The sequence below is a fragment of the Ovis aries genome, chromosome X, assembly GCF_016772045.2.
Source record: "Ovis aries strain OAR_USU_Benz2616 breed Rambouillet chromosome X, ARS-UI_Ramb_v3.0, whole genome shotgun sequence".
Lineage (NCBI taxonomy): Eukaryota > Metazoa > Chordata > Mammalia > Artiodactyla > Bovidae > Ovis > Ovis aries.
In genome coordinates, this window is record NC_056080.1 from 14830462 (window position 1) to 14851113 (window position 20652).

Below are 20652 nucleotides of genomic sequence, written 5' to 3' on the forward strand. Positions count from 1 at the left end.
CTAGGAGGCCTATTCCAGCTTTTAACCTTCCATGTGGGCTTTTCCTTTGGAGCCTCTTGTGATCTTCAAGCTGTAATTTTCACAAGTGGCGCCCTAAAGCTCTTTAATATTTTTGTTTACCAGAAGTATTCATTTCATTTCTGCGTGTTTGGTAGATGAATTTTCTGTAGCAGTTCACAAAATAATGTTTTACAGCATTAAGAGAAAAAAGTTAAAGGCCAAAGACAACCACAAAAAAAATTCAAGTGAGCAGTTAAAATATTTATATTAGTTTCAGAAGGCTCAAATGTAAGCAACAACTAAGTCTTTGCAAGCACATTCAACAGGGAAATCAGGAAGCATACTGGATAAGAACGTTGTACAGCCGGCTGGAGACTGGGGCAGGTGAAGGAGATGCAGGGCTAGATCCTATCTTTGTTTTAAAATCTGGTCTTTTGCTCTTTGTGAATTTTTTAAAATGAGTTTTGGTTTTTAAAAAAATCTTACATTAAAATACTACTGATGCTTCCTCCAAAAGTCAAATAGAATTACCATATGTAATTCCACTCCTAGGTATAACTGTTTACCAAAAGAGCTTTAGAAAAAGCCAAACAAACAGATATTCAATTATTTACAGAACGTCCATGGTGGTCCAGTGGTTAGGACTCTGAGCTCACTGTCGAGGACCTGGGTTGGATCCCTAGTCAAGGAACTACGATTCCACAAACCTCACGGTGTGGCAAAAACAACAACAAATACAATTATTTACACAGGACTATTCACAGAAGCACTATCCACAAAAGACAAAAGGTAGAAACAACCCAAATGCCCATCAATGGATGACTGGATAAACAAATTGTAGTCTAATCCATACCAGGAAATTCTATTCAGCCATAAAAAGGACGAAAGAACTGACATAGGCTACATTGTGGATGAACTTTAAAAACATCAAGTTCAGTGAAAGAGGCCAGACACAAAAGGCCACATATTGTATGATTCTACTAATATGAAATATCCAGAATAGGCAAATCCACAGAAATAGAAAGGAGTTGCGGAGGGCTGGGAGGGAGGAATGGACAGTGACTGCTAATGGGTGTGGGGATTTATTTTGGAGGAATGGAAATGTTTTGGAACCAGATAAAGGTGGTGGTTACACAACATTGTGAATGCACCTAACGATATTGCATTGTTCACTTTGAAATGGTTAATTTTATGTCATGTGAATTTCAGCTCAATTAAATGTGTGTGTGTGTGTGTGTGTGTGTGTGTTACTGATCTTGACTCCTGAATTTTTTTATGCTCCCTTAAATTCAATGCCTGAGGCCAGGGCCTTACTTACCAACCCTAGTCTTGGACCTGTTTCATTTCACTTTTTAGTAGAAATAAACAGTGAGAAATTGAAATAAGCTTGGGCCACATATAAATGTGTGGCTGAATTCCAGGTAACAGAAAGACTCATTTTTGACTCAAAACTAGGCATTGTCTGTGCCCTGCCAGCCTTCCCATATAGCCTGGAGAAGCCTCTGTTACCTGGATCCTTCCTTACCACCTGGACGTCACCATATGCCAGACAAAACAACAAAACACTTTCTGTCCATTGAGATGGTTGGGAAATGTTTAATCTGCTGAAGAAATTTGCAAGAACCAAAGGTCGGCTCTGGAGGAAAAAGAAAACCACCCCTTTGATTCTGGTTTATTGAAGTACGTATTATTAGATTCCCCTTGAGGCTGGACATCCCATGTTTGGTGGAGAACAGAGTGATTCTACATGTGGTGATTTCATCAGATAATTCCTTCATCTTGGCTTCAGTTACTTCAGAGCCTTGAAAAAAAAAAAAAAGAATATACATATTAGCCACATCAGAAGCTGAATAATATAAGTCTTTAAAGTACCTCAAACTCATCTTTACATCATTTTGGTTTGCTTCTGAAAGGCTTCATGTTTGAGGTAAACCTAAACAAACCTGGATGTGCCTTCCCTGGTGAACAGCAATGTTCTGCCCCTAAGTGACATAAGAAGAGAAATCATACTGGAGCGACTGACTCTGTACAAATTTTCCAAAAGCTGCTGTCCCTACTAAAGAGCTATGGTGCTGGAAAAGACTCTTGAGAGTCTCTTGGACTGCAAGGAGATCAAACCAGTCCATCCTAAAGGAAATCAGTCCTGGATATTCATTAAAAGGACTGATGCTGAAGCTGAAACTCCAATACTTTGGCAACCTGATGCGAAGAACTGACTGATTGGAAAAGACCCTGATGCTGTGGAAGATTGAAGGCAGGAGGAGAAGGGGATGACAGAGGATGAGATGGTTGGACGGCATCACTGACTCGATGGACATGAGTTTGAGCAAGTGCCAGGAGTTGGTGATGGACAGGGAGGCCTGCCGTGCTGCAGTCCATGGGGTCACTAAGAGTTGGACACAACTGAGCAACTGAACTGAACTGAACTACTAAAGAGCAGGAACAATTTAAGTCCTGCCCTACCCCTAGGGATGTCCAAGCAGCATCAGCCTGTGAGTGTGAATGGAATAAAGCCAGCCAGGCTGCTACCTTCTCTAATAAAACCTCCAGGAGCTGTGAGGGATATAAGCTGCCCTTGGAAGCTAAGCCAGTCTCTGACATCTCCCTACAAAGAAAGAAAACACTACTTTATTTTCTACAAATTTAAGGAAATCTGCTTTTTCATGAGTGACCTAGATCATGGATCAACACACTGTGTTTGGAAATAAAGTTTTATTGGGACATAGCCCTGCCTATTTATGCGTGGATGTCCAAGCCTGCTCTCCATCTCCAAGGCACTGCAGGACCTGAAAAGCTGAAAACAGTTTCTGTCTGGCCCTTTACAGTACAAGTTTGCTGACCCCTCAGCTACACTCTTGTAACTCTAACCACCACAGTCTCCATGTATCCATTTATAGGTGCTCAGATATCCTTATTCCTGGCCTTGTGCCCATTCCTAACTACTAGCTTTCTCAGGGCTGTTCCAGATACCAGAAGCATAATCAGCTGTCAAGTTTGTTCTGCTCACTATGCCAGTCAAACAGGAGCATCCCAGGATCCTGTGAGATGAGTCCTGTGATGCGCCCTTCTGCACCAAGATGACAACTTGTCTATAAAACAAACAAGAACTTCAAGGTTCCACCTCACCCTCTCAGGTTGTCCTGGTGATTCCAAGTCATGGGTCAGTTTCAGCTGATTTCCAACTCAGCTAACCTTGGCTCTGAAAAGCTGTCATCACTGGCATCACTGTATCTGTCACTAGAGCAAAAGATGAACTGATTCAGCAAAATGTAAAAAATTTTGCACAATTATTCTATTTATGATCCCAAACACTTTCCATAATTACCCCCCACTCAGAGAAAATGCTAAGGAGTATTCTAATACTACTACTTAGTCACTCCAGGAAGACATTAATTCAACCATAACCAATGGTCTCCTTCTTTTGTCAGAGGAATTGATTTTTGCTTTTATTTTAAATAGGAAGTACTTTACTTAGAAAAATTATAAAAGCATTTCAATTTAGACTGAAATGTATAACCTTCTGAAGACCACTAATATAGGCCAACAGCATGGAAGTTTTCCATTTCAATAAGCATTCTCATAGGTCCAAGGGTTTGAGAAATAATTTGTACAATTTTGCTGTTTTCAAATTAGAAACTTTATGTGTTGCTCCAACTACGTCGAGTTACATGTAGTATTCAGTCTTGACATAGATGCTGCCATCTTGGGTTTCTGTAGAAATAAAGCTTCTCCACGAGATAGGCCTACAATTGTACTTTGACTTGAAGCCACAGGCTCACTTTGACAACTTGTCTATAAAACAAACAAGAACTTCAAGATTCTTGCTTGGTTCCAAGTAAACCAGCAGGCTGATCAACCTCAAGAGCTCTACTGATCTATGAAGATGGCTTTGCCAGGACCTAAATGTTTTATGCCTGAGCTACTCCTAGCCTTGGCCAAGGTTTTGCTGACTTATACCAACAGAAGTTTGAATTCCATAATAGTTCAAAATTCACTTTTTTTAAAAGAGAGGAGAGGAAGCAATTGGAGAAACCTTATGCTGACAGGCTAGAAAACAAAGATTTATGCTAAGCATATTGAGTAAATATCAATAAATACATAAATAAAATCATAACAGACAACATCACTCTCCTCCCTGACTTCTGGACAAAATACTGGAAAGGGGGAGGGTGGGGCTACAGTATGGAGAAGACAAAGAAAAAGCTCAAGAATGGCAGAAAAGACAAGATTTGTTAGATGAACTATCGAGTAGAAAATATCTCCTAGTTAGATTTTAATACAGGAAAACCACTTCTACTGTTATCAAAGGGTTTTCAATAAAGAAAACACATAAAAACCAAAGAATATTTTTTCAAAAAAAGAACCCAGAAAAGTTGATATATCCTTATCCATGCACTCTCACTAGACAAACAGAGTCCCTTCTGGTTCTCTGCAACAAAAGTGGATTTGGAAGATGCACTCAACTTCCTATGTGAGAAGAAATGAAAGTCAAAGATGTTCAAGTGATTCACCAGGCACACAGCTTGTTCGAGGTGGGGCCAGAATCCCCATATCATGCTAACCCAGGCCACAAGTTCAAGTCTCAGCTGTGTGCTACAGTGGGCCCACAAGGTGTATACCCTGATGCCACAAGTGAGAAGCTCCAAAGGGCCAAATGAACTCCATTTTCTCAAGTAGTTCAAGCTTCCTTCCCTGCTGCTAAACTCGGGAAAGAGTGGGGTGGGCCCACATCTCATCCCTCACTCTCTTGGTTATACTAGTTATTAGCTATGTACCTTCAGACTGGTCACTTGACCCCTTGAGAGTCCAGAAAAAATTAGTAAGGATACCTACACCACCTCACCAAAATGTTATGAGGGCCAAAAGAGACTGCACAAATGTACTCTGAAGCTACACAAAAATATAAGCCATTGCTTGTATGAGGGTTATATGTTTATAACATGATATTTCTCAAAAAATTATGGAAATATAAAGAAGCAGTGAAAATGGCCAAGTGCATGATTTTCCTGTACCAAGAGTAATTCCCTACCCACTTTAGCAAGTGGACTTGGGTGGGTCTAACCTAATGGCTCTCATTTCCTGTCTGCTGGCTATCAGCCCTAAACTCTGCCAATGCATCAATATGGCACAGGGTAAGCCTAACAAAGGGAAGCTCCAAGGCAAATGACTGGGCTCACTCGTTTTTTCATATGTGTTCAGGGGCGGAGATAGAACAACCAAATAAACCACAACACTCAAGAACAAAATTCTCAAAATATGCAATACTGCTAAGCGTGCTAATTTTATGGCAAGTCATGTGCCAGCAAAACACAAGTGCTAGAAACACAATTCTGCATGCAGAACAGCAACAGCTCCTGCAAAAGTAATAAAATCTGTGCCGTGTAAGACTTAGGGCTTCATTTCTGTTTCAAACAGAGTAGACTTAAGTCATAAGATATACTTCTCTGGGGATATTTTCACTTAGTTCAAGACATCTCAGCTCTATCTTAAGACTAACCTATCTCTTTAAATAATCTCTGTATACACACACACACTTCTCAGTGGGGAGAGTTATTAGATATTAGGCTCTTACATGTTAAATTTTTTGAAAGGCCACAGAATACGGAACTGTTCATGTGAGTCTTGTTACATTTGAGGAGCAAACAGTTTTAAACCTGCACTGTCCAATATGGCAGCCACAAGCCACAGTAGCTATCTGAATTTAAATCAACTAAAACCAAATAAAATTTAAAATTCCATTCCTCATGTGTATACACTGAGCCATACTTCAAGCGCTCAACAGGCATGTGTAGTTGGTGGCTGTGATACTGGACAGTGCAGATTTTCCTTTTAAGGTAAAAGCATTCTTTATTCCTAGTTTCAAATATTACACTTCTATGTATAAATAAGAAACCTATATATATATATATATCAGGCTTCCCCAGTGGCTCAGTGGTAAAGAATCCGCCTGCAATGCAGGAGACATAAGAGACATGGGTTCGATCCCTGGATCAGGAAGATCCCCTGGAGGAGGGCATGGCAACCCACTCCAGTATTCTTGCCTGGAGAATCCCATGGACAGAGGAGCCTGGCAGACTACAGTCCATAGGGTCACAAAGAGTTGGACATGACTGAGGCAACTTAGCACACAAATATATAAAAACTTTGCCAATGCTAGAATTAAAATAGAGATTAAAATTGACATAATCATAAGGACAGTGCAGATTATAGAACATTTTCACCACTGCAAAAAAAGTTCTATTGGATAGCACTGATTTAGAACAAATGAATAATGGTTTTAGCAAAAACAAACCATAATCACCATGCAATGGTTCGTCTTGTCACTCACTAGGAAAGGTTTTTGTAAGGTCTGGCTATATACAGTCAAAATCACAGCAAATCTCCTTCATGCATGCAAGTACCCTCCAAATAATGGAAGTACTCTTTTTTAAAAAGCTGTTTACTGTACTATTTCCAAGACAAAATCAAAATCACCAGCGGCAACACACAGGACTTGCCATCCTTCAACACTGGCTCAACTTACAAGACTTGACTGCCGTGGTCTACTGCCATGTTGTTCTTTGACAAACGAAAGGCTTGTCATAGTCAAATTTGTTTGTCAAAGACTCCTGGTTCCTAATAAGTCCTAACAGAAGAAAACATATTCCAAGGCACCAGGGCAACGGTAGAGCACTGCCTCACATAGTCCACCTTCTTTGCTACCCTGAGGTGGCTGTTAGACCATTTCTTCTCCATTAAAAAAAAAAAAAAGAGGTAGTTGGAATTAAAAAATTCTAATAGCATACTTAAGATCCCCAGCATGCATAAATTCCTATAATACTTTATATCAAAAGCTATTTCATGTAGAGAAAGCATGTTTTAAAACAGGTTGCCATGCACACAGTTTTCCCCAAAGCGTTGTTATCACTATACTTACTTCCTTCTCAAAGAGCCCCTGGAAGCCATAAAATATAAGAGCAACAGAATGAATAACTTAATATGTTTTGAATGAGTCTTGCATTGAATAGTAAATGGCAGAGCACAACCCTGGCAGGACATTAAAAGCACAGTAGTCTCTATCAGTATTAACTCCATCCCTGGCTGACACCACATCATCAGCGGGCAGTGGATCACGATCAATAAAGAGCACCTTTTCAGCAACATTTAATCCCTTAGGGAAGGCATACTCAAATGTTGCTTATCAGCAGTACTTTACAAGAAACAGTCTCAAGGTACGGTTTTGGAATCCAACAATAAGCAGGGGAGCTGTTTTTAAGATGTTTGAAAAAGCTGTTGAAAAAGAAAGCAAAAAAGAATCTTCTTTTCCAGTTCACTTTTGCTTGAAATGTAACATGGGGGGAAAATAGTATTTTTATATCAGTTGAAAGTTTACAAAGCACCATCTCAACTGTTCTTCACAGCAACCCTAAAGGATGAAGATCCTGAGGTTTAGGAGTGGGGACTTGGAAAAAATTACCCAGGAAGTGGCATATCCAGAAAATAAACCCATAGCACCTGCTCTGTTTGTCCATACTATCCCCACAAAAATAAAATATTTGCACCTTATATGGCAAGAATGGTCCCTGGCAACATCAACCATGCAGACCAAAAGTTAAAATAAAAAGCAAGGTGATTCCAAGTTTAAAACAGTGCTGGAAAATGCACATTAGATTCACACAGGGAAAAAGGAGTATCTTATTCTCCTAGTCAAAGAGAAAGAATCACCCTAAGTGGGATAAGGATGCCTTAGAGGGAGAAATGTACATCTAATCAGCGGAGAGGCCACACCCACCTCTAATGGCCATCATCAGTAACCATTTGGGGAACCAGCATCTTGCCTGGAGAATCCCAGGGACAGAGGAGCCTAGTGGGCTGCCATCTATGGAATCGCACAGAGTTGGACACAATTGAAGCAACTTAGCAGCAGCAGCAGCAGCAGCAGCATCCTAACAGGCTACAGACTGCCTTCCATCAGATTGCCAGCAGAAGGTGGATTGAGAAGAGGAAAGGTGGAGGCATGGAGACCAGTTAGGAGGCTTTTCAGCAGCAAGAGATTAATAATAATAGCACAATAATAATTCCCATTTAATTTCCTACCATAGACCAGGCACTGTGCTAAGTGCTTTCCATTTAGAAAAAAAATGCACTCTTCGTTACTACCTTGTGAAGTGGGTACTATTGCCATCCCCTTTTTATAAAAACCATCTTAGCTGAGGGTCTGTATCTGAGGAGACTCTTAGAAGAATATTGATGGATGGGAGGTTTCTGGGATATGAATACTGGGAAATGATGTTCCAATCGCTATGTGTGTGCCCTTTTACAGGAAGTGGGTCCACAGCTTTCATCACTTTCTTGGAAGGTGATCTGTCAGCCTCAAAATGTAGAGAAGCATTAAGCTACCCAATAAGTCCCCCAGAACAGGGCATGTGTTCTTATTGGACTAGTCCTTGATTCTCTTGTGCCCAGCACCATTGCTGGGGTGGTGTGAGCTCCAGCACATGTGGCGCATTGAGTAGATGCTAAAGTGTGCAGCCATCAACAGTAGGAGCACCATGCAACTTGGAAAATTGGGTATGAGGTGTTCAGTTCAAAAGACAAGCTTCTGTAATTAATAAAAACTGAGGTGATACTTTGAGAACATATGAATATCCCATTTTCCAAAACTTTTCATCTAGTGGTTTTGGCATCCACTTATGATCCTTATTTGACTCAGTTATTACATCAGGGGTGGCATCTACATTTTTTAAATTGGCCCTTTTTTCTGAGTATTATTACGTAATTTTAAAAACATATAATGTGTTATAATCCAATTTTGTCATTACTGTTTTTGATGTTCAAACTGTCCAAATGAGGCCAGCAGGAATCCTTTCAAGCTAGCTTCTTTGTCCTTATATAAAATCTTCCCCTTGGTTTTTAAACTCTTCTTTCCTTTAAGTCCAACAACACCTTCTGGCCTCATCCTGTACTTTTCTTGTCCCAGACTTGAAACCAACCATTTCTTCCAGGAGCCCTAGTTCATTTCAGTGGGGGGTGGTATTTTAGAAACTAAAATGGAGAAAAATGTTTCTTTACAAAAGAGACCTCCAGACAGTCACTATCTTAACCAGGTGTTAAACTCAGCACCATTCACTGTGTGACTAAAGAGGGAATATTATGTGCCTCACATGCCTCCTGATGTGTCCTTATGAAGTCTAAACATCCCCAATGAACTATTCTTCCAAAAATGCCTAACCTGAACTGAATCAAGACAAAATATGAATCAAATTCTGGTCATTGCTACAACTGGCCTGGCCTCTTTATTTTAAAAGTCACAATATTGTAAAGTAATTATCCTCCAATTAAAATAAATTAATTTTTTTTAAAAGTCATTGTTATGAAGAACTGAAAAAAAGAGGGTGATTACCCAGATTAAAAGAGACTAGGAAACATAGCCAAATGAACCTCAAATTCATCACTGATTAAATTTTTTAATTTCAAAAAAAGCTAAAGAGACATTTGGGGATAAATGGAGAAATTTTAATATGAACTGGATATTAAATGATGTCATGGAATTAATGTTAATTTTCTTAGGCGTGATCATGATACTGCAGTTATGTGAAACAATGTCTTCAATTTTAGGAAATGAATGATAAATATTTAGGAGTGAAGTGCTATGATGTTTGCAACTTATAAGTGCTTCTGAAATAAGTTTATATAGTGAGAAAGAGAGAGAAGCAAACATGGTAAAAAGGCAACAACTGATGAATCTAGGTGAAAGGAATACAAGTACTCACTGTACTATTCCTTCATCTTTTCTACAGGCTTGAAAGAATAAGAGAATTTTTAAAAAAAGAATTGGGAAAAATACACACACACACTCACTATTCTGATTACAACCATGAAAGGAGTCATATACGAGTATAAACTAAAGACTGGAAGGAAAGACTCAAAAGAGAGGACAGTGACCTAGTTAGGTTTACAGGTTTATGGATCCTTTTTCCTATTTTCCAAATTTTTTCTAATGCCTCAGCTAGAAGTCAACAGAAAACAAAGCTTTTCAAAGGAAAAGCCCAGTCGTCACAGGACAGAGACCAGAGACAATGGCAGAGTGCCTTCGCTCCCTGACTGCAGAGATTCAAAGAGAAAAGTGAAGAGGGAAGCCTGAGCTTGCAGGAGAGAAGGGACTCAATCCTAGGAGCACACAAAGAATCAGGAAATAGAAAGCACTGACTGCAACTCTGTACTTCCTTTAAGACCCTCTGATTAGAAAGTAGTTTCAACTCTTGAGTTTGGTCTGAAACAATCAGGCAAATACACTCCACCACGGAGTTAACTTTCCTCCCATTTCTATACCAGCCTGCCTTCCCTTTCAACTCAAATAGACAATTTCTTTGCACAAGAGATAGATTGTGTTGGGTGGAGACATGGAATTTAAGATCCTAAAACCTAGAATAAAATGCTACTCACATGTCTTAAGATTCTGCTTTTATATTTTAAAAACATGTTTTCCCAAACAGCTGTATTTCTGTGAACTGAACTCCATCTCGGTTCTTGCTTTCTGACATAGAACAAGCACTATCTAAGCAAGAGAGTTTTACTCTGACCTGACAGAGGAGCATGATAAATGCCAGCATCACCAAAACTGGAAGTCATTCCTGACCTCAGTGTGGAGTGACTGCCCCTCAGGGCCTTGTAGGGCAGCCCCAGAGACATACAGGCTGAGAAACAACCTATGACTTTAGACTCTTATCCCTCTTCTCTTTCCAGTTGCTTAAAAATGGAATTCTGAAACTGCAAGGACCTACTGTATAGCACAGGGAACTATATTCAATATCCTTTAATAAACCATAATAAAAAAGAAGATATATATAAGACTGAACCATTTTGCTATATACCAGAAACTGAAACTAACACAACACTGCAAATCAACTATACTTCAATTTTTTAAAAAAGTGGAATTCTGGACATAAATCATGTGCTTTTTTTCTACACACTGAAGAACTCGCAATTATAAGAACCTTAGGATATTCTATTTCATATAAATCTCCTACAATTTTTTATTACAATTACATGAAGCAGTCTCATTCCATTACATCGTACACCAGCAAAACCATGCAAATTTGTAGTTACTGTTTAAATATGGGACAAATTATACTTAAGACACTAGGAGAGAGATATCAGCAAATAATTACAATGATTTATTTAATGGACCATAATTTCCCATTGGATTTCTTTATTCTAAAAATGGTTTACTTGACTTATGCAAAAGAGTCAACACAATAGGCCTGAGGCTGACAGGGCCTGTTGCTGGGAAACTTCACTTTCGGAATGTTTTCTCCATTACTAACTGATAAGGTCATCTTTGGGGGCCTAGGCTGTTTGTACAGGCAATGTGATTGTGGTGAACACTTGCTTTCCTCCTGGGAGCCTGGAATTGGGGTGGTTGCTAGGCAGAGAATGCCCATGCGACCAGCCTCCTATAGAAACTCTAAAGCCTGAGTGTCAAATGGGCTTCTCTGGGCGTAAACATCACACACTGCATTTGTACTGCTGGAGGGAGGGTGAGCTCTGTGTGACCTCTCACAGGAGGGAAAGAGCATAGGAAAGCTGCAGATAGATTTCTCCAGGCTCTACTTACACGTCTTTCCCTGCCTGAGCAAGCTGTGTATGCTTATTCTGTCACTGAAATGAATTTTAGCCATGAGTACAAATAGTTCAGTTCAGTTCAGTTCAGTTCAGTTGCTCAGTCGTGTCCGACTCTTTGTGACCCCATGAATCGCAGCACACCAGGCCTCCCTGTCTATCACCAACTCCTAGAGTCCACCCAAGCTCATGTGCATCGAGTCGGTGATGCCATCCAGCCATCTCATCCTCTGTCGTCCCCTTCTCCTCCTGCCCCCAATCCCTCCTAGCATCAGGGTCTTTTCCAATGAGTCAACTCTTCACATGAGGTAGCCAAAGTATTGGAGTTTCAGCCTCAGCATCAGTCCTTCCAATGAATACCCAGGACTGGTCTCCTTTAGGATAGACTGGTTGGATCTCCTTGCAGTCCAAGGGACTCGCAAGAGTCTTCTCCAGCACCACAGCTATATTCAGATTCCTCCTAATCAATTATTAAATGTGTGGGTGGTCTTAGAGAATCCTCCAAATAAGATTTAGTTTGATTTTGTAAGTACTTTTGAGTAGCTTATACAAACCTAAAAAAAATAATATCCTAAAACCATTATGCCTCTTGAACAGACCCCCACAAGTCTAAAACCAGGTGGACCCGGTCTTCATAACTGCTACCATTCTAGAAGATGCCAGAGTAGCTAAGAGTTCAGCTCACCAGCTCAAGATCCCAAAGTAGTATTCTTATTGCAGTAAAATATAAACACAGTAAAACATAAACGTTCTCCACATGGCAGAAAGCAAAAGTTAGAGCCCAGGTGTATTTTCTCAAAGCCAAAGATTTTTACATTGTGGGTTTTTCAAGACATGGGCGGCACATATGCCATACATTTAAATAATATCAGCCAATTTCTGGCAAAGGAAGCCATTATTCTAGTGTTCAAATTTCTTGTCACATTTGTTTAAGATTGATTACAGACAGTAATCTTGTTTGACAGAAATACAGTGCCAACTCTGCTCACATTAGAGCCTGGATACCAAAGCAGTTACTTGCTTTTCATTGCTCACTAACACCATGGATCTGGGCAGGGAGGAGCTGAAGTGCAAGGTTCCTCTGGAATCCTAGTGTCTGCCACTGGATTAAGTCATGGGCACCATTCTTAGTTGGAAAGCCCCCTGCAAGGTGTCAAGATTAGACAAGACTGTATCCTCCCGGGGTATATTTAGTATAGTAGGGGATATATCCTCCCCTACATTTAGTACTGTAATGGGTAGTAAACAACCACTGCATACTGGGGAGCCAGAGAGACGAAGATAAATAACATGCTGGCTTCTCTTAAGGAATGCACCAATTGGTGGCTGATACACAGGAATTCTCTGATCACTGTGGAAGCCTGCTAGTCAGCTGTGATTCCAATCTCAGCATCAGAGTCTTGTTAAGAGACACAGTGTCTTGCTCAGGAGTTGCTAGCAAGCAGTCACTTTTCTTAGAAACTACCAGTGAACTTTACCCAGAGACTACCAGCCCCCAGGTGGGAATTGACAGGCCAGCCAGTACAGAGGTGGGCAAGCCACACAAAGCAGATGTCATTTACATATTAGTTGATACTTGCAAATAACCACATAGTCATATGTGAACAATTATGCACATGTTATTTCTCCCGGCCATCTAACTTGTTCTATTGTCATCCTCCTTTCATGTGTGAGCACCTGAAACAATGGAGAAATCAAAGTGGCAGGGACGGGTCAGAGCATATATGCAACAGGGACCACACTGGAATATCCAATCTGCTGTTTAATCTGTGCAGTATCACAGCACAAGAAACCCATCTTCATATACAATCTCATGCAGAACCAAGCCATGGGAGCTAGGACAAGTGGAGCTGAAGCCTCACTGAAGCAGGGAAGCGCCTGGAACCACCCACCCCAGTCCACTCCTCAGAGCAGCCTGGATTCCAGCTCCACAGGGCACGGTGTGAAAATCACTGCACTGGTTCAAGAGTGCAGGGAGTGATCATTAATTCATTAACAGGTCCAACATTCAAAATATGTAAAGCTGTTCCCATCTGAACACACAGTTAAAGGAAATTCTAGGGAACTGTGAGGCTCTCATAGCAGGTAATACTGCAAAGGAGCAGGCTCATGTAACAAAGTACACATAGACACACCATGCCACAATCCTTTGTTCAGTCACTAAGTTGTGTCTGATTCTTTGTGATCCCATGGACTGCAGCACACCAGGTGTCCCTATCCTTCACTATTTTCTGGAGTTTGCTCAAACTCATGTCCATTGAGTTGATGATACCATCCAACCATCTCATTCCTTGTCACCTCCTTCTCCTCCTGCCCTCAATCTTTCCCAGCATCTGGGTCTTTTCCAATGAATCGGCTCTTCACATCAGGTGGCCAAAGTATTGGAGGTTCAGCTTCAGCTTCAGCATTAGTCCTTCCAATGAATATTCAGGATTCAGTTCCTTTAGGATTGACTGGTTGCATCTCCTTGCTGTCCAAGGAACTCTCAAGAGTCTTCTCTAGCACTACAATTCGAAAGCATCAATTCTTCAGCACTCAGCCTTCTTTATGATCCAACTCTCACATCCATACATGACTACTAGAAAAACCATAGCTTTAACGATACAGACCTTTGTTTGAAAAGTGAAGTCTCTGCTTTTTAATATGCTGTCATAGCTTTTCTTCCAAGGAGCAAGCATCTTTTAAGCCATGCATATGGCTTCAGTCACCATCCACAGTGATTTTGGAGCCCAAGAAAATAAAGTCTGTCACTGTTTCCATTTTTCCCCATCTATTTGCCATGAAGTGATGGGACTGAATGCCATGATCTTAGTTTTCTGAATGCTGAGTTTTAAGCCAGCTTTTTCACTCTTCTCTTTCACCATCTTCAAAAGGCTCTTTAGTTCCTCATAACTTTCTGCTGTAAGGGTGGTGTCATCTGCATATTGAGGTTATTGATATTTCTCCTGGCTTGGGATTCATCTAGCCCAGTATTTTGCATGATTTACTTCACATGTAAGTTAAATAAGCAGGTTGACAATGTAGAGCCCTACCATACTCCTTTCCCAATTTTGAACCAGTCTGTTGTTCCATGTCTAGTTCTAACTGTTGCTTCTTGACCTGCATACAGATTCCTCAGGAGACAAGTAAGATGGTCTGGTATTCCCATCTCTGTAAGAATTTTCCACAGTCCTGGAAGTCTTCAAATGCAGTATCACAAGACTCATTTGCTACAATGAGGGTCCATAATGGTAATTTCTAAACAATATATATCTGGTTATTGTGGTAGTAACCCCTACCTAAGCACATGATTCTGGCCAGTTCCTTTCATATTTAAAGTTATTACATATAATATTCTTAGATGAGAAAAAGTAAAGATGTAAATTCTCACCAAACTAGTATTTAAACTGTAAAGAAATTTAGATGAAATTTAATGAAAATTAAATTTTAATGAATTTTAATGAAAACCCCTGAGGGATTTTTAAATTGAAATTAGACTTTAAAAATCATTGTACAGGTCCTCCAGAAGAAGAGGTAAACACATTTTTAAAAATATTAAACAATAATAAGAGTAGGGTAAATAAGGGCTCAACTTACAATAATGCTATCACAATGAAAAGGGTGGCAAGGATTCAGAAAAAAGAGATGAAATCACCAGCGGAACAAAACAGAAATCCATGAAACAAATCTAAATTACTTAATTGGTGAGGGTGGAGTGGTGTCAAGGGGACGGAGATCCCTACCTCATATACCACACCAAAAATAAAGTCCATATATATTATACATTGAAACTATAAAACTGAAACTATAGCAGTCTCCCAAGGCAATAGAAATAAAAACAAAAATAAATAAATGGGACCTAATCAAACTTATAAGCTTTTGCACAGCAAAGGAAATTATTTTTTAAAAAAAGAAAGAAAAGACAAGCTACAGAATGGGAGAAAATATTTGCAAATGATGTGAAAGACAAGGGCTTAATCTCCAAAATATACAAACAGCTCATGCAACAACAATGAAAACCAACTGAAAAATGGGCAAAAGACCTTAATAGACATTTCTCCAAATAAGACCTACAGATGGTCAACAGGTACATGAAATGATGTTCAACATCACTGATTATTAGAGAAATGCAAGTCAAAACTACAATGAGTTATCGCCTCACACCAGTCAGAGTGGCCATCATTAAAAAGTCTACAAACAACAAATGCTAGAGAGGGTATGGGGGAAAGGGAACCCTCCTACACTGTTGGTGGAAATGTAAATTGGTACAGCCACTATGGATAATAGTATGGAGGTTCCTTAGAAAACTAAGAATAAAACTTCCATATGATCCAGCAATCCCACTCCTGGGCATATACCTGGGCAAAACTATAATTCAAAAAGATACCTGCACACCAATGTTCACAGCAGCATTGTTCCCAATAGCCAAGATATGGATACAACCTAAATGTCCATCAACAGATGAATGGATAAAGAAGATGTGGTACTTACATACAATGGAATACTACTCAGTCATAAAAAAGAATGAAATAATGCCATTTGCAGCAACATGGAGATTGCAGCAGACCTAGAGATTATCATACTAAGTGAAGTAAGTCAGAAAGAGAAGCACAAATACAATATGATATCACTTATATGTACAATCTAAAATATGCCACAAACGACCCTATCTCCAAAACAGAAACAGACTCATAGACACAGAGAATGGACTTATGGTTGCCAAGGGTGAGGAGGAAAGGGAGAGGGATAGACTGGGAGTCTGGGATTAGTAGACACAAAATATTACATTTAGAGTAGATAAACAACAAGGGCCTAATGTATAGCACAGGGAACTATATCCAATTTCCTGGGACAAACCATAATGGAAAAGAATATTTTAAAAAGAATATATATATATATATATATATATATATATATGTATAACTGAGTCACTTAGCTGTACAGCAGAAATCAGCACAACACTGTAAATCAACTATACTTTAAAATTTTTTCCTCTGAAACTATAAAAGTGCTAGTGGAAAACAAACGGGTAATTATATAATAATCTTTTGACAGGGAAAGAGTTTAGGCATGATACTAAAGACATAATCCACCAAAGTAAAAGATCTGACCACGTTTAAAAAAAAAAACATAAATAAGGACTACATAAGTCTTTATTTAAAGTTCTTTAGTGAAAATAAAAACTAAGATAAACCTAACAAAAACTAATGAAAACCATTAACAACTTAAAAACAAAACCACTCTGAAAAAGTATGTGTAATTAAACAAAGGATTAATGTCCTTTATATATAAAGAGCTTACTAATCATCAAGAAAAAGGATAATAGCAAAAGGAAAATTAGGGCAAAGGATATGAACAGGGTATTAATAAAACAAAAAAGCCAATAAACATATAAAACATTCATGTACATGTATTACTCAGAAAGCCAATGAAAGAAAATCCCTTTTTTCACCTACCAAAATGACAAATATCTGTAAAATACTACTCAGCATCAGCATGATTTGGAAAACTGACATATTACTCTTGCAGATGTGATTAAATCACTTTCATTCAGAGAAAAATGTATGCTTATTAAGAGGGGAAAAAATGACTCTCCACTTTAAAAAATAAATCCTACAATGATATTAAATTTTATGAGAAGCCTACAATGTTGATAATTGTATCTTGAGTCACTGCTAAGGACACAGTAAGCTGGTTACCTTGAAGACAGCTTGCATCCCTGTAGGAGGTAGGCATTCAGATTCCCAGTTGCCGCAAGTAACAGCCCCAGGTATGGAGGGGAAGGCTTCATTGGCCTAGAAGAAAACTCGGGATGGAACTGGACACCAACAAAATAGGGGTGATCTGAAACGAGAATAATTAGAATGCAACTGAAGCTGATAAATCTGAGAACAGCCTTAAAATCTTATCCTTAAATAAGAAAACTCATTAAATGATAAGATTTAACTTGTTACCTATATCATAGCCAGATATTTTCATGATCCAAGTTGGTAGTAGAATTTCAAATTGTAAAACACATCTCACTAACAAGAGATTCAGCACTTTATTTGTGGAAGGTATTAGATCGAGCAAAGTTAAGCAAAAGTTTTTGAATGGGAAGATGATCTGCTATCTAGGTCCTTCCAAGACTTGCAATGGTTCTATTTCCATGGGTGAGGTCCAGGGCAGGCTACCCCAAAGTATGTCTTAACGACATACTGATTATTTTGAATTAAAATTACTTAAGATTGAGGGACACTTTGACACACACTCCACCCAGTCTCCCTAAAAGCAGGAAATAAACCTCTCACGTGAAAGGTATACTCTCAGCATATGGAGGTGCAAGGACATCCTTATCACTAGAGACACGGAATCTGGGCAGAGAAGCCTATATAAACACATTTTGTGACTTCTTTAACTTACTACCCAAGCTCAAATTTCATTTAGATTCTTCACTAATTAAGCACTCAAAGCCCAAGTTTCTTTGTCCTGTTAATTCCTCATATATTTATTGTTTCTGTGTCTAAAAGATACAAAACCTACCTACTTTCTCCACTTTTTAGGTTCCATTTCTAAGAGACCTCCGTTTGTATAATTTTTTCTTTTTCTCCTGTTTATCTGTCTTGCATCAATTTTATTATTAGTCCAGTCACAAGAACTCAAGAGGGTAGAGGGGGAAAGGTCCCCTCTCTCAACAGCCTGATATCCTCATACGTCAGGCTAACTGTGTCACTTTCAGATGGCTTCAGGCCATTTCCTACAAGTTCTCCCTTCCCAAGGGATGGGTCCCCTGGGAAAGAGGCAGGTATAACTGCTTTTCTAGTCACAGCTCTGGGCTGGATATTAATCACAGCACCATGAAGCTGATCAGGCACTCATATTTCAGCTATGTCAATTTATCTTCCCCTTCATGAATCACAGCCTTGTCGTGGCAAAGGGGCTTGCCTAACTCAATGAAGCTATGAGCCATGCCCTGTAGGGCCACCTAAGACAACAGGTCATAGTCAAGAGTTCTGACAAAATGTGGTCCACTAGAGAAGGAAATGGCAAACCACTCCAGTATTCTTGCCACAAGAAGCCCATGAATAGTATGAAAAAGTAAAAAGATATGACACCTCAAGATGGCACCCACCCCAGGCCAGAAGATGTCCAGTATGCTACTGGGGAAGAGTGGAGGGCAATTACTAGTAGCTCCAGAAAGAATGAAGTGGTTGCGCCAAAGCAGAAACAGTGCTCAGTTGTGGATGTATCTGGTGGTGAAAGTAAACTATGATGCTGTAAAGAACAATATTACATAGGAACCTGGAATGTTAGGTCCACAAATCAAGGTAAATTGGACACGGTCAAGTAGGAGATGGCAAGAGTGAATATCGACATCTTAGGAATCTATGAACTAAAATGGATGGGAATAGGCAAATTTAATTCAGATGACATGCATGGATGTGAGAGTTAGACTATAAAGAAAGCTGAGCACCCAAGAATTGATGCTTTTGAACTGTGGTGTTGGAGAAGACTCTTGAGAGTCCCTTGGACTGCAAGGATATCCAACCAGTCCATCCTAAAAGAAATCAGTCCTGAATATTCATTGGAAGGACTGATGTTGAAGCTGAAACTCCAATACTTTGGCCAACTGATGCGAAGAACTGACTCATTTGAAAAGACCCTGATGCTGGGAAAGATTGAGGGCAGGAGGAGAAGGGGACGACAGAGGATGAGATGGCTGGATGGCATCATTGACTCGATGGACATGGGTTTGGGTGGACTCCAGGAGTTGGTGATGGACAGGGAGGCCTGGTGTGCTGCAGTTCATGGGGTTGCAAAGAGTCGGACACGACTGAGCGACTGAACTGAACTGAATGGAGAAACAGACATAGAGAACAGACTTATGGACACAGGGAGAGGGGAGGAGAGGGTGAAATGTATGGAAAGAGTAACATGGAAACTTACATTACCATATGTAAAATAGATAGCCAATGGGAATTTACTGCATGTCTCAGGGAACTCAAACAGGGGTTCTGTATCAACCTAGAGGGATGGGATGGGGAGAGAGAAGGGAGGGAGGTTCAAGAGGGAAGGGACATCTATGGTTGATTCATGTTGATGTTTGACAGAAAACAACAAAATTCTGTAAAGCATTTAACCTTCAATTTAAAAATAAATAAATTTTTAAAAAATAAATTAAAAAGAAGTGGCAAGAATACACAGAAAAACTGTACAAAAAAGATGTTAATGACTCAGATAACCACGATGGTGTGATCATTCACCTAGAGCCAGACACCCTAGAGTCCGAAGTCAAGTGGGCCTTAGGAAGCATCACTATGAACAAAGCTAGTGGAGGTGATGGAATTCCAGCTGAGCTATTTCAAATTCTAAAAGATGATGCTTTTTAAGTGCTGCACTCCATATGCCAGCAAATTTGGAAAACTCAGCAGTGGCCACCAGACTGGAAATAGTCAGTTTCCTTTCCAATTCCAAAGAAAGGCAAAGCCAAAGAATATTTAAACTACAGTACAATTGTACTCATTTCACATGCTAGTAAAGTTATGCTCAAAATCTTTCAAGCTAGGCTTCAGCAGTACATGAACTGAGAACTTCCAGATGTACAAGCTGGGTTTAGGAAAGGCAGAGGAATCAGAGATCAAATTGTCAACATTCATCAGATCATAGAAAAAGCAAGAGAATTCCAGAAAAACATCTACTTCTGCTTCATTGACTACACTAAAGTCTTTGACTGTGTGGATCACAACAAACTGTGGAAAATTCTTAAAGAGATGGGAATACCAGACCACCTGACCTGCCTCCTGAGAAACCTGCACACAGGTCAAGAAGCAACAGTTAGAACTGGACATAGAACAATGGACTGGTTCAAAATTGGGAAAGGAGCATGTCAAAGCTGTATATTGTCACCCTGATTATTTAACTTACATGCAGAGTACATCATGAGAAATGCCAGGCTGGATGAAGCACAAGCTGGAATCAAGATTGCCAGGAGAGAAATATCAATAACCTCAAATATGCAGATGATACCACCCTTATGGCAGAAAGTGAAGAGGAACTAATGAGCCTCTTGATGAAGGTCAAAGAAGAGAGTGA

At 39.6% G+C, this 20652-nt stretch overlaps 1 protein-coding gene across 5 annotated transcripts in view; it reads right to left on the reverse strand.

Moving 5' to 3' along the window:
* Positions 1-240: 240 nt before the first annotated feature.
* The window catches only part of CTPS2 (CTP synthase 2), a 113738-nt gene continuing 93326 nt past the window's right edge, over positions 241-20652 (reverse strand). For all 5 annotated transcript variants that reach the window (XM_042242575.2, XM_015104807.4, XM_027962798.3 and 2 more), the window contains 3 exons: positions 17280-17424; positions 3127-3237; positions 241-1801 (listed from right to left, as the gene is read on the reverse strand). In XM_042242575.2, the coding sequence (XP_042098509.1) occupies positions 3168-3237; positions 17280-17424 (215 nt within the window). In that variant the 3' untranslated portion in view covers positions 241-1801; positions 3127-3167. The remainder of the gene's footprint in view (positions 1802-3126; positions 3238-17279; positions 17425-20652) is intronic.